Source organism: Rhinoraja longicauda, chromosome 8 (genome assembly GCF_053455715.1).
Source record: "Rhinoraja longicauda isolate Sanriku21f chromosome 8, sRhiLon1.1, whole genome shotgun sequence".
Classification (NCBI taxonomy): Eukaryota; Metazoa; Chordata; class Chondrichthyes; order Rajiformes; family Arhynchobatidae; genus Rhinoraja; species Rhinoraja longicauda.
The window spans coordinates 21,688,261-21,702,629 of NC_135960.1; the positions used below are offsets into that span (position 1 = coordinate 21,688,261).

The 14,369-nt window shown below is 40.9% G+C and overlaps 1 protein-coding gene across 1 annotated transcript in view; it reads left to right on the top strand.

Annotated features, from left to right (window-relative positions):
* LOC144595763 (von Willebrand factor D and EGF domain-containing protein) overlaps positions 1–14,369 on the top strand; it is a 178,922-nt gene that overhangs the window by 98,033 nt on the left and 66,520 nt on the right. The window contains exons 16-17 of the mRNA XM_078403383.1: positions 568–682; positions 1,861–2,111. Of these exons, the coding sequence (XP_078259509.1) occupies positions 568–682; positions 1,861–2,111 (366 nt within the window). The remainder of the gene's footprint in view (positions 1–567; positions 683–1,860; positions 2,112–14,369) is intronic.

The following is a 14,369-nucleotide window of genomic DNA, read 5'->3' on the forward strand; positions in this document are numbered from 1 at the left end:
CTGGAGAACATGGAAAATGTCCGTTTCGTGCCTTCGGTTCTTGGGGGGGGGGGGGTCCTGTGGCGGCGCCCGGGGGCTAGGCTACTCCCTTGGTCATTCCACTTGGCACTCAGTGGACGGGAGGGATTAGGTCACTTCCTGGGTCAGTTCCCTTGGGTCAGGTGGTCTGGGACTATAAAAGGTTTTGTGTGTGTCGACTCATGAGTTCTTGAGTGCGGTGTTTGTGTGCCTTGCGAAATAAAGTATAGCTACTACTCACCTGGCATCTGGCCTGATTTCCGCGGTGACCGCACCCACTACAGGTCTCGACCTGAAATGTCATCTATCTATGTTCCCCAGAGATGTTGTCTAGGTTACTCCAGAACATTGTGTCCCTTTAAGAGTACTGACTTACAGCCAGCTATCACCTTTACTTAATTTTAGTATAAGTATCCAAAAATGACTTCTCCCTTAATACATTTAATAGCTTAATACATGTAATTGGTAACTGTTTTAATCATAATCAAATGTTGAAGTCATTTGTCAATAGCCCATATTTTGTCAAATGTGATGGATTTGTTTTCATAGGAAAAAACGTGCAATATAGATGGATTGTGTTATGGGGAAGGGGACCTAAATCCAACAAGCCTTTGTTTGCTGTGCAACCCAAACATATCCAAGTTCACCTGGTCTATTAATGAAAGTAAGTTTATATTCAAAGACCCTGAATTTCATTAAGGAATTCATGCCAAAAAATTAGACCACTCAGCATTGTTTATATCTGTACCACACAATTGAAATGGTTCCTCCCACAAATTGTTATTCCGTAATGACTATTTTGAAGTTATTTTACAGTATTTCAGAAATTCCACATACTTACTGATATGTGTTGTTGTAAATTTGATGTGATCATGTCAAAAGATCTAATTTTCCATGTAGGGTTTCCTTGGAACATGTTGGTGAAATTAAATCATGTCCCAGAAATGAATGTCATTAGCCTTTTTAATGGTGACAGACTGAAGCATGAGCTCATTGAATTTCATATTTGTCCGTTATCCTTAAACTCTCTCATCCCAAAATACTGATACCACCATCTCCGCCCACCACTTCAACACCATATCCCCAGTTGTTGACGCTGACCCCAAACCAAAGATACTAGAGGAGCAAGATGAACCACTCCGTCAAAATCACCTATACTGAGGTGTAGTGCACAAAGGAGCATAACGTCCGCCATTTTCATAAACAAAACCCGCTGTATGCTATGCCTCTCGCAGGGTAATCAGTGATTTGGGAGAACAGTATGTGTGATGATACCATAAAAATGCAGAATATATCTCATCTATCAATTCACATATTTTTGTTATTTTTCTTTTTAAATGTTTCTGCCTACTAAATTGGCGCCATGACATACTACAGTTTTTAGGGTCGAATGGTCTATCTTACTCTGCTCTATTATCTTTACCCCAAACCAAGTATCATCAGAGGTCTCTTATCTAATGAACTCTGAGGACCCAATCGCTAATACTCCAAAGCGGTTATTCAATTTTATGGCATTCATAGCCACATAACTGTTTTCTTACTCTGTTCGCCATCAAGCAAGCCCCAAGGCCGATATTGCATCTGACCAATAGCCCTCTCTTTCCCCCAGAGTTGTGGTACCAGATACATGAACATGAAAACATCTATTCAATAGCGAGGTCATGAGTGAAGTTTGTAATTGTGGGTTCAGGACTGGTGTTTGGGGCAGTGACAATGTAACATACACATTAGGGCACTACAATTTTATTTTGGCATTGCTGTTGTATTTTTGGAAGGCAAATTGGAATAGCTAAATGTTTTATTGGATTTACTATCAATGCTTTTGCTTTTTATTCCACGAAGACAATCAGCCACCAATTTATCAAGAGTCTACCACCAAGCTCCAGACATTTTTCGGTGAAAATTTTGTGTATCAGTTCACGGCAGTGGATCCAGAAGGGTCAGCTGTACTATTCTCACTGGATTCTGCACCAGAGAATGCCAGTCTGTTACCTGCTGGACTTCTCATCTGGAAAGTGAATTCCCAAAATTCAGGCAGCTTTGGCTTTACCGTGTCTGATGAGTGTAATGCACAAAGCACATATTCTGTTCAGGTGAGTCCAATATGTGTCATTTAAATGCAAAATCATACATATTTTTATTAATTGTTCAAAATATTTACGATAAACTTTCCTACAAATTGTATCTCACTACTCATCAAATTATTTTAATGACAAACACTTAAGAAAATAATTTGGTCTATGCCTTCTGAAACCCCATTGAAATACCACCCAGCAACGATTTCCTGATAACGTTCTGACGTTGTAAATTGAGAAGAGGTAGGACAATGATGCAAGTGAGTGAATGCAACTGGGCTTGTTTGTATCTCCTTTTCTTACTATTTTTCTATCTCTTTGGAAATACATTTCTTGAAGAATTGTGTCCTTCTGTACAAGTAGAATATTACACATTCCTTGCAGGATCTTCAACGTGAAATCTAACTCTTTTCATGGATACTTACTAATCTGCTATTGTATATTGTTTTGCTATTGTATATTTCCATTGAAGTCACAGTTTTGATTCATAAATATCTGACTGTCCTTGACATGCAACAACATTGAACAAATCCCTCCATCCACTGTATCTACCTATTACTTGCAGGCCTTTGTCTCACCCCCACCTCCCTTTTTTCAGCTTTCTCCCCCCTATTACTAGGGTCTAACAAAGGGTTCCAACCTGAAATGTTGCCTATTAATTTCCTCGACAGATGTTGCCTGACCCACTCAGTTTCTCCAGCACTTTACGTTTTATTTAAGATTTAAACATCAGTAGTCCCTTGTGTTAACATTTGACAGAGTGCATTACCAAAGAGCACTCATAACATTAAAGACTTCTGGAGCTGAGATGAAAGCACACACAACCTGAATTCATGCTTAATAGTGAGGGACCTAGTATTAATGGGAGTTTCATTGAGTGGTATCTTTGGATCACTATATTTTACCTGCTTCAGTTATGAACTTTTCTCCATCACACCATCAAGAGCGAAGATGTTTTCTGATGATCGGAAGTTAGATCTCCTGCATGATAACTTTCTCAATGTCCAAAGCTTTCTTGGCATTAATCAGGAAACTGTTGGATAGATCTTGATTTTCATGGATGTTTGCAACTTTGAATTATAAATCAAAGTCAATTATAAAAGACGAAATTGCAGAGCATTTGGATAGCAGTAACAGGATCGTTCTAAGTCAGCATGTATTTACGAATTGACTAATCTTGACTAATCTTCTGGAATTTTTTGAGGATGTAACTAGGAAAATTGACGGGAGAGCCGGTGGATGTGGTGTACCTCGACTTTCAGAAAGCCTTCAACAAGGTCCCACATAGGAGATTAGTGGGCAAAATTAGAGCACATGGTATTGGAGGTAGGGTACTGACATGGATAGAAAATTGGTTGACAGACAGAAAGCAAAGAGTGGGGATAAATGGGTCCCTTTCAGAATGGCAGGCAGTGACTAGTGGGGTACCGCAAGGCTCGGTGCTGGGACCGCAGCTATTTACAATATACATTAATGACTTGGATGAAGGGATTAAAAGTACCATTAGCAAATTTGCAGATGATACAAAGCTGGGTGGCAGTGTGAACTGTGAGAAAGATGCTATGAGGTTGCAGGGTGACTTGGACAGGTTGTGTGAGTGGGCGGATGCATGGCAGATGCAGTTTAATGTGGATAAGTGTGAGGTTATCCACTTTGGTGGTAAGAATAGGAAGGCAGATTATTATCTGAATGGTGTCAAGTTAGGAAAAGGGGACAAACAACAAGATCTGGGTGTCCTAGTGCATCAGTCACTGAAAGGAAGCATGCAGGTACAGCAGGCAGTGAAGAAAGCCAATGGAATGTTGGCCTTCATAACAAGAGGAGTTGAGTACTGCACCTGCAGTACTGTGTGCAGTTTTGGTCTCCAAATTTGAGGAAGGATATTCTTGCTATTGAGGACGTGCCGCGTAGGTTTACTAGGTTAATTCCCGGAATGGCAGGACTGTCTTATGTTGAAAGACTGGAGCGACTAGGCTTGTATACACTGGAATTTAGAAGGATGAGAAGGGATCTTATCGAAACATATAAGATTATTAAGGGGTTGGACACGTTAGAGGCAGGAAACATGTTCCCAATGTTGGGGGAGTCCAGAACCAGGGGCCACAGTTTAAGAATAAGGGGTAGGCCATTTAGAACGGAGATGAGGAAAGACTTTTTCACTCTGAGAGTTGTAAATCTGTGGAATTCTCTGCCTCAGAAGGCAGTGGAGGCCAATTCTCTGAATGCATTCAAGAGAGAGCTGGATAAAGCTTTTAAGGATAGCGGAGGCAGGAACGGGGTACTGATTGAGAATGATCAGCCATGATTACATTGAATGGTGGTGCTGGCTCAAAGGGTGAATGGCCTACTCCTGCACCTATTGTCTATTGTCTATTGTCTAACAAACACAAAGAGCTCATCATGAACCAGAACAAACAGCCTACTTTATTGTACCTCATCTATCAATGTTAGGTTCATTACCTTCATTACTGGGCATTATGCCTCCAGTATGTACAGTGTATTCAGAAAGTATTCAGACCCCTTCACTTGTTCCACATTTTGTTACGTCACCAGACCTCCTAACCCTTCCGAATTTGGTAGAAAGTTTCCGCTTTCTTATTTCATTTCCGCCATTCCGATTTTGCCTCACATTTTACCGCAAAACACAAGCCTCTCTGCTTGCCCTGCCCCTACCGTCGCCCTGCTGCTCGCCTGGCTTCGCCTCGCCGTGCCGCTCGCCGCTTACTAGCCTCGCAGGGGAGGGGGAGAGGAGGGGGGAGTGGGGTCAGGGGGAGGGGAGTGGGGGTGGGGAGGGGAGTTGGGGTTTCGGCCAAACTATTTATTTTTAATTACTTTGCAAAAATTTCTAAACACCTGTTTTCGCTTCTTCATTCGGGGGTATTGTGTGTAGATTGATGATTAAAAAAATAATCAATTAAAAAATAAGGCTGTAACGTAACTCCCCGTTGGATTGCAACCTTGTCGTGGTCAGGGAGCTTGTGTGTCTCAGTGACCCCTAGAGCTATGCCAGCGGGAGATTCGTCTCCTGTTAGGGTTTCCCATGCTGGACAGGTCGAAGGGTAGAGACGAGACGAAGAGCGATCCACTGGTCTTCCAGATTGGGGGTTGAGCACAGGGCTAACAACCCCGCCTCGTAAAACGAATATGTTACGGAAACAACAACTGAAGGAATCAACACTGCTGAGCGTGACGGACTTCCAGGGCTATCGACAGACGCTAGGATGAATGTCAATGGTGAAAGCCGAAAGGAAGCCACTGGCAGGAAGGTGGAAGTTCTGAATGCCAAACATAAGACTAGGACTGAGAAGAGAACCGGACAGCATCCCAAGAATAGCCCTGCACTGGACACCAGAAGGGAAAAGGTAAAGAGGGAGACCCAAAACCACATGGCGTCGAACTGTAGAGGAGGAAATGAAAACTATGGAATTGACCTGGGGTAGTGTCCAGAACTAGCCAAGAACATACAGGAGTGGAGAACCTTCTTGTTGCCCTACATGCCAGGAGGCATAATGGGCAGTAAGTAAGTAAGTAAGCTGTAACGTAACAAAATGTGGAAAAAGTGAAGGTGTCTGAATACTTTCTGAATGCACTGTACTAACTGCTGCAACAAATAACTAGCTTTCTTTATAAGTATCTCCAACCCCATGATCTCCACCATCAAAAAGGGCAAGGGCACTGCCACACATAATAATAATAATAATAATATATTTATTTTATATAGCGCCTTAACACATGCACAAAGCGCTTTACAAATACAATTAACATAGAAACAAACAGACAAACAGACAAACTATCCTGACGGAAAAGCGGCGAATAATCAACGCCAGCGTCCTCTCACGTCAGGGTCCGGCAGTAGACATTAAAGAACACAAGACACACAGATACAATTTTTTACACAAAACAGCCATCACAGTGATTGCTCTAGGCATACCCTCACTGTGATGGAAGGCAAAGTCTTATCTCCTCCTCGTTCTTCTCCCGTGGCGCCAACAAACACATAGCTCTTTTGCTCGCATTCCACACTCACCAGATTTCAAACATATCGTGGAGACACAAGAGATTGCAGATGGTGAAATATGGAGCAAAAGAACAAAGTGTTGGAGGAATTCAGTTCATCAATCACACTTTGTAGGCAAAGAGATAGTCAGTGTTTTGGGTCCGGATTTAGAGTCCCTATTTCACCCCTCCCTCTTGCCTCTTATTACTACCTGTTTTCCCTCTCATATCCGATATAGGGTCTCGCCCCAAAATGTTGTCTTCATAAATGCCACTTGACCTGTTCAGGTCCACTAGCAATTTGTTTTTTAAAATATATCATCATACCTTAACTCTTTCTGAATCAGAATCCTTTAGTATGCCCAACAAACAGCACAATGGAAACATCTTCACCACCTGATTTGCAATAAATCGACAAGGCTTTTCATCACAAAGTTTCCAAAAGCAATTTGGAATGGTCACCAATTTCTGGGCTTCAATTGATGCCTACATTCCGAATCTGGCAGGAACAATAGAAATACATAACATAACTGCAAGTGACGAACCACCCGATCGGGCCACTAACGTTTGAACTCCTTATAGACTTGCCTTTTCCAGATAAGCCGATTTCACCAAAATACAGCCCATGTCAGGAAGGGGTAACACCATCACATGAAGTGCGGAGTGCAAGCCCTCTCTCCAACAAAAAGTAACTCGGACAATGAAATACATCGCACACAAGCTCTGATAGTGAAAGATTTTGAATGATATTCAAAGACATTCAAAAGCTTTGAAAAATCAATTGAGAATTTAACTTTAAATTATTAATGAGATTAAAATTAAATCTAATTTATTTCACTTTGAATATTTAAAATCATTACAGCAAGCTCAATTAATTCCCAAAAATATACATTACCGTTTGTTTCCCCTTCACATCTGTACCGTCCCATTAATACGAATAAGCTTAGTCTCCAGGTGTCAGGTTTACCCTGGTGTAGGTTCAGTGAGCAAATTCCTAAGTAGAACTGCTGTGGAATTGCTTGATGTAGGTGATGTGCTACAGGACTCCTTGCGAGATCCAAATTTGGAGCACAGCACGGAAACCATTGCTTAGTTCAGCCAACACATGAGGACTTGCTGTTTGCATGGACTTGAGAACGTCACAGGGGATAAATGTTGGCAATTCAACTGTGGCTGCTGGCATTTCGCAGTAAGGTTCATCACACTAAATTCCTCAGCTTCGTATATGTTTCGAATGCTTAAGCAAAGGTTTCAACACAACAGAATATAAAAGTCTCTGTGCTCAAATTTCGTGTGGAGCCACTCATGCTGATCTATAATGCGAGAGTAAAGCTATAATTTAAATCTAATCATCTGCCAGGAAGCTAATGTTTGAGTGCTTGATTTTGGACCATTCAAATCAGTAAAGCATAATTACAGGTTCATTCAGGACTTCTTGCAAGACACGGTTCTTTTAAAATTAGTAATATCTAAGTCCACTACACAATGGTTATTGGAATTTCCATCATGTCGGATCGGCTGTCAAATTTCTTGTTTCATAATTATATCCAGGGAGGAGAGCCCGAGCTGGCCGAGCGCACTGTGTTGCCACTTCCAATGGCAGCTAATTCCATGTATACTACAGACCCTCTGTGTGAAAAACTTGCCCCTCAGGTTCCATTGGAATCTTTCCCCTCTCACCTTGAAGTTTAAACTTTAGTTTTAGATCTGGGGGACAGATGGTAGCTATTCACCATATCTATGTCCTTCTTGATTTTGCATACCTCTATAAGATTGCCTCTAGTGGTCTTAAAATGCATAAATCCCTGGGACCTGATCAAGTGTATTCTTGGACATTGTGGGCAGTCTGAGGAAAATTGCAGAGCCACTGATAGAGATATTTGTATCGTTGACAGTCATGTGTGAGATGCCAGAAGACCAGAGGGTGGCTAATATTGTGGCTCTATTTATGAAAGTGTTTTGGTATAAGCATGGTCAATGAACAATGCTATTTTATTGTCATGTATGCACTGCACAGTGAAATTGTTGCACAGGTCGCCATATTTTGGCACCATTTACAAAGGAAAAGTACAGACCAGCGAGCCTAACTCGTTAATGAAGGGGTTTCTGAAAGACAGGATCTAAATACATTTTGAATAGGAAGGACTGATTATGGATAGTCAGCATGGATTTATGTGTGGGAAATAGTGCCTCATCAATTTGATTAAATTTTTCGAAGAGGTGGCCAAGAAGATTGAGGAAGACATGGTGGGAGATTCAAATTAATGATTTGGATGTGAATATAGGCGGCATGGTCAGTAAGTTTGTGGATGACACTAAAATTAGTGATATAGTGGAGAGTGAAGGTATCACAAAAAGCTGGAGTAACTCAGCGGGTCAGGCAGCATCTCAGGAGAGAAGGAATGGGTGATGTTTCGGGTCGAGACCCTTCTTCAGACTGATGTCAGGGGAGGGGGCGGGACAAAGAAAGGATGTAGTCGGAGACAGGAAGACAGTGGGAGAACTGGGAAGGGGGAGGGGAAAGAGAGGGACAGAGGAGCTATCTAAAGTTAGAGAAATCAATGTTCATACCGCTGGGGTGTAAGCTGCCCAAGCGAAATATGAGGTGCTGTTCCTCCAATTTGCAGTGGGCCTCACTATGACAATGGACGAGGCCCATGACAGAAAGGTCAGACTGGGAGTGGGAGGGGGAGTCGAAGTGCTGAGCCACCGGGAGATCAGGTTGGTTAAGGCGGACTGTCGGCGGCAGTGGCGGTTGTAGCCTCGTGGATGTCGGAGGCAGAGGGCCCGGAGAGGCCTTAGAAGTTGGGGGCAGCAGCGGTTGTAGCCCCGTGGAAGTCGGCGGCAGAGGCCCCGGAGAGGCCTTGGAAGTCGGCGGCAGCGGCGGTGGTGGCCGTTGGTGGCAGCAGCGGTTATAGCCTCGTGGAAGTCAGCGGCAGAGGCTCCGGAGAGGCCTTGGAAGTCGGCGGGTCGGCAGTAGCGGCGGTTGTAACCTCGTGGAAGTCGGCGGCAGAGGGCCCGGAGAGGCCTTGGAAGTCAGCGGGTCGGAGGCAGCGGTGGTTGTAGCCTCGTGGAAGTGAAGAGTGAAGGTTATCTAACATTACAATGGGATCTTGATCAATTGGGCCAGTGGGCTGAGGAATGGCAGATGGAGTTTAATTCATATAAATACGAGATGTTACATTTTGGTAAGATAAATCAGGGCAGTATTTGCACAGTAAATGGGAACACCCTAGGGAGTATTATGGTCAGAGAGACCTCAGGGCGCAGGTGCATAGTTCCATGAAAGTAGCTACACTGATAGATAAGGTGCTGAAGTAGGTGTGTGGCATAGTTGCTTTCAGCGATCATGGAATTGGGACGGCTTGTTACAGCTCTACAAGATATTTGTAAGGCCACATTTAGAATATTGTTTTGTATAAGGAGAAGTTGGATAGGTTGGATCTTTTTTTCCATGGAGTGTATAACCTAAAATAAAAAGCTAGTACTAATAATGGTGATCATGACATTATTGAATAGTTGCAAAACCCACTTGGTTTGCTGATGTCCTTTGGATAATTACTCACTCTGGGCCCGGTGTGATTGTAAACCCAAGCAGTGCGCTTCGGTCTCAACTCCTTCCTGAAATGTACTAACAATTTATTTTGATACATTAAAATGCAACATATCAGAATAAAATCAGTCAGACCACCCAGGAATGATATAGATTTGGATTTGAAAATGCCAAGCATAGTTAACGGGGACAAGTTCATCTTACGATCATCTGTGGATTGTGCCTGAATTAGGAAACCTATCATGCTGTCAAGTCAATGTAATTCTTCAGCAGTTTCCAGGCCTCATGAAATCACATGGCATCCAGTCTACTATAAGCAAGGAAGCTGACTGCTAGTTATAAGAAAATAACTGCAGATGTTGGTACAAATCGAAGGTATTTATTCACAAAATGCTGGAGTAACTCAGCAGGTCAGGCAGCATCTCGGGAGAGAAGGAATGGGTGGCGTTTTGGGTCGAGACCCTTCTTCAGACTGATGTCGGGGGGGCGGGACAAAGGAAGGATATAGGTGGAGACAGGAAGATAGAGGGAGATCTGGGAAGGAGGAGGGGAACAGAGGGACAGAAGAACTATCTAAAGTTGGAGAAGTCGATGTTCATACCACTGGGCTGCAAGTTGCCCAGGCGAAACCAGTCTTTCCAGGTGAGACAGAGGTTCACCTGCACCTCCTCCAACCACATCTATTGCATCCGCTGCTCCAGATGTCAACTTATTTACATCAGCGAAACCAAGCGCAGGCTCGGCGATCGCTTCGCTCAACACCTGCGCTCGGTCCACGTTGGCCAAACTGGTCTCCCGGTGGCCGAGCACTTCAAGTCCCCCTCCCATTCCCAGTCTGACCTTTTTGTCATGGGCCTCCTCCAGTGCCATAGTGAGGCCCACCGGAAATTGGGCCTCATATTTCGCCTGGGCAGCTTGCAGCCCAGTGGTATGAACATCGACTTCTCCAACTTTAGATAGTTCTTCTGTCCCTCTCTTCCCTTCCTCCTTCCCAGATCTCCCTCTATCTTCCTGTCTCCACCTATATCCTTCCTTTGTCCCGCCCCCCTGACATCAGTCTGAAGAAGGGTCTCGACCCGAAACGTCATCCATTCCTTCTCTCCTGAGATGCTGCCTGACCTGCTGAGTTACTCCAGCATTTTGTGACTGCTAGTTATCATCAACTGCCCTTCCTCAGCCAGCCGATGAACACATTAACACAAAAACAAACAGGACAACTCTGTTCAGGCTAACCAATGCCCCATCATTTTGATCTCAATCACCAACAAAGTGATGGGAGACATTGTCAACAGGATTATGAAATAGCACCTGCTGACCAATAATCTGATCACCATCAAATTTGCCAGAAATAGTTGGCTTGAGACTTTCTTTAAGCCTTGCTCCAAACATAGGCAAAGCAGTTGAATGCAAGAGGTTAGGTGGGAGTAACTAACAAGGTAACTTTAAGGTAACATTTGACCAAATAGGCCTTCAAACTAACAGATGAAATTGAATTCCTCGATAAACGTTAGACACAAAGAAAAAGGTTGTTGTTGTTGTATGAGACCAGTCATTTCAAACCATGGACATTGTTGCATGAGTTTTTTTATACCAGTGTCTTTCACCTCAACATCTTCAGATGCTTTGCTCATGCATTTCCCTCCATCATTACATCAAAACTATGGATTTCCATTGCTGATTACAAAATATTCAGTTACATTTGCTTCATCTCAATTATTCATCTAGTATATATGTGCATGCAACAACATCCAAAGACGTACAGGTATGTAGGTTAATTGGCTGGGTAAATGTAAAAATTGTCCCTAGTGGGTGTAGGATAGTGTTAATGTACGGGGATCGCTGGGCGGCACGGACTTGGAGGGCCGAAAAGGCCTGTTCCCGGCTGTATATATATGATATGATATGATATGATAAGACCTGGTTAGCATTCAGGCGTGGACTGAGAAGCGATGGGCTTTACTATCACAGTATTTCCTGCTATCAATATTTTAGAATTAATCAATGGCCTGAGGGGCCAAAAATATAAGTACAATTGTAAGTCAGAGCTCTGTGTTGTGTCTCTCTCTCCTGATAAGCTCCTTCTGCAACAGATCTGCAACATATAGGCTGATGCATCCAGTGTGTACCTTCTATAAATATACTGCAGCAACACTCCGGATGCATTTAAAACAGCTTAAATAATTGCCATCAATACAATGTTGAAAGATCAGGAAACAAACTGCTGGAGGATACAGAATGTCAATCCACAATATTACCTATCCCGTATGTCATAAACTAATGATGCATTCAGAATCTACCCGTTTCATTGAGGCTCCTGCACTTATTTTATCTGCACTTTCTCTGTAGATATAACACTATATTTGCACTCTGGTTCCTTTTGCATTACCTGGTGTTCTCATTTATGGTTTCATTGCAATCACATATGGATGATTTACCCGACTAGTGTGCAAAACAGTTTTTCATTGTACCTCAATAAATTGATTGATAGATTGAAGGATACAGCATGGAAACAGGTCTTTTGGCCAAGGGAATCCACACCATCTATCATAGAAACACAGAAAATAGGTGCAGGAGTAGGCCATTCGGCCTTTCTTTTTTTTTTTTTTTTTTTTAATAAAATTTTATTGGGGATAGGTACATAACCTGTTTACATCTTTACAGTCATACATTTTTGAATTGATAACATTGTCAATTATTATTATATACCTTTTACCCCTTTTTTTAAATTTATTTTATATAAACTAAATAAAGCTAACGAAGTAGATGAAGTGAAGAAAGAAAAGAGAGAGAAGAAAACTAAAAACAAAAACCAATTTAAAAGAAAAAATAACTAAAAACAAAAAAAAAAAAAAAAAAAAAATAAAAATAAGGAAAAAATTAGTTAAAGAAGAATGGAAAAATTTATTAAAATAACAAAAACTTCATTCGAGATATATTCGTACATTCCAAATTATAGCATTTCATTCATTCTTTAGTCCGAGTGCTAGTCAGGTTCCTGTGCTGAACTATTCTGACCCTTTAAGTAATCAATAAAAGGAGACCATGTTTCAATGAATACTTCCTGTTTGTCCAACAGGGAAAATCTGATTCTTTCCACGTTTAAGGTCTCCGTCATTTCTATAATCCACATTTTAATTGTGGGGGCCGTAGGGCCTTTCCAAAATTTTAGAATTAATTTTTTTCCTGTTATTAAACTATAATCAATAAAGTTTTTTTGTGTTGTTCTGAATGTTTTATTTAATTCTAATTCTAATATTCCGAGTATAATTAATTTTGGATCTGGGTCCAATTGTGTGCTGGTTATTTTAGATATTATACTAAAAATATTTACCCAAAATTTTTTAATTTTTATACAGTTTGCAAACATATGAGATAATGTAGCTTCTAAATGTTGACATTTATCACATTTAGGTGAAATATGTTGGAAAATTTTATGTAGTTTTGTTTTGGAATAATGTAACCTATGTAATACTTTAAATTGTATTAGAGAATGTCTGGCGTTTAGTGAACACTGATCTATATGTTGCAAACTTTCTTCCCAAGTATCTTTCGTTATTACTTGATTTAATTCTTTTTCCCATTTTTGTCTATATAAATCCGTAGAAGGCATGTCACTGTCTAATAAAATATTATATATATAAGATATTAATTTTTCTGTATTAGGATGTTTGTTCCAACATTCGTCAAGAATTTCTGAATTTCTAATTTGAAAATTTTGGGAGTTCGACTTTACGTAATCTCTAAGTTGAAGATATCTGAAATAATCATTTCCACGAAGACCATAAATCTGTTGCAACTCCTGAAATGTCAGAAAGGTGCCTTCCTTATAAAGTTGTCCCATATTTTTAATTCCATAATTCTTCCACTGTGTAAAACCCCGGTCTAACCATGAAGGCTTAAACAAAGGATTATTCACAATTGGAAGAAAAAGCGATAAATTATCTAGTTTTAATGTCTTTTTTAATTGTTTCCAAATTCGTATAGCACTAAATATTATAGGGTTTTCCCTATAAATTTTTTTGTTTAATTTAGACGTGGCAAATAATATCGAACCAATATCAAAAGGCAAACAATCTTCCTTTTCCATTTTTAACCAGTCTGGTTGAAGATGGTTTAGGCTCCGAATTTTATAAAAAATTCTATGATTTGCTTAGCCCACGTTTACATAGACTGTATGAGTATATATATACTCAACAGAAACTTCCAGATACTTTAAATGAATCTATAATAATACTGATTCCTAAAGCTGATAAAGATCCGGAAGACCCGGGATCATACAGAGCAATTGCACTTTTAAATACAGATCAAAAAATTTTAACTAAAATACTAGCGAATAGATTAAGTACGGTGATGAATAAATTAATACACCCTGACCAAACAGGCTTCATTCAGAAACGATACTCATACTATAATCTAAGAAGATTATTTAATATTATATATTCCAAGAGAATTATTAATGAAGATCTAGCAATAATCTCACTAGATGCGGAAAAAGCATTTGATCAGGTTGAATGGTCTTATTTATTTTTGGTGATGGAAAATATGCAGCTAGGGGAGAAATTCTGTACATGGATAAAACTGTTATATACAAATCCCACGGCTAGAATATTTACAAACCAAAGGTTGTCATCGAAATTTAGCCTAGCTAGAGGTTGTAGACAAGGATGCCCGTTATCCCCATTATTATTTGCGCTTGCTATTGAGCCACTGGCAGAAAGAGTTAGGGG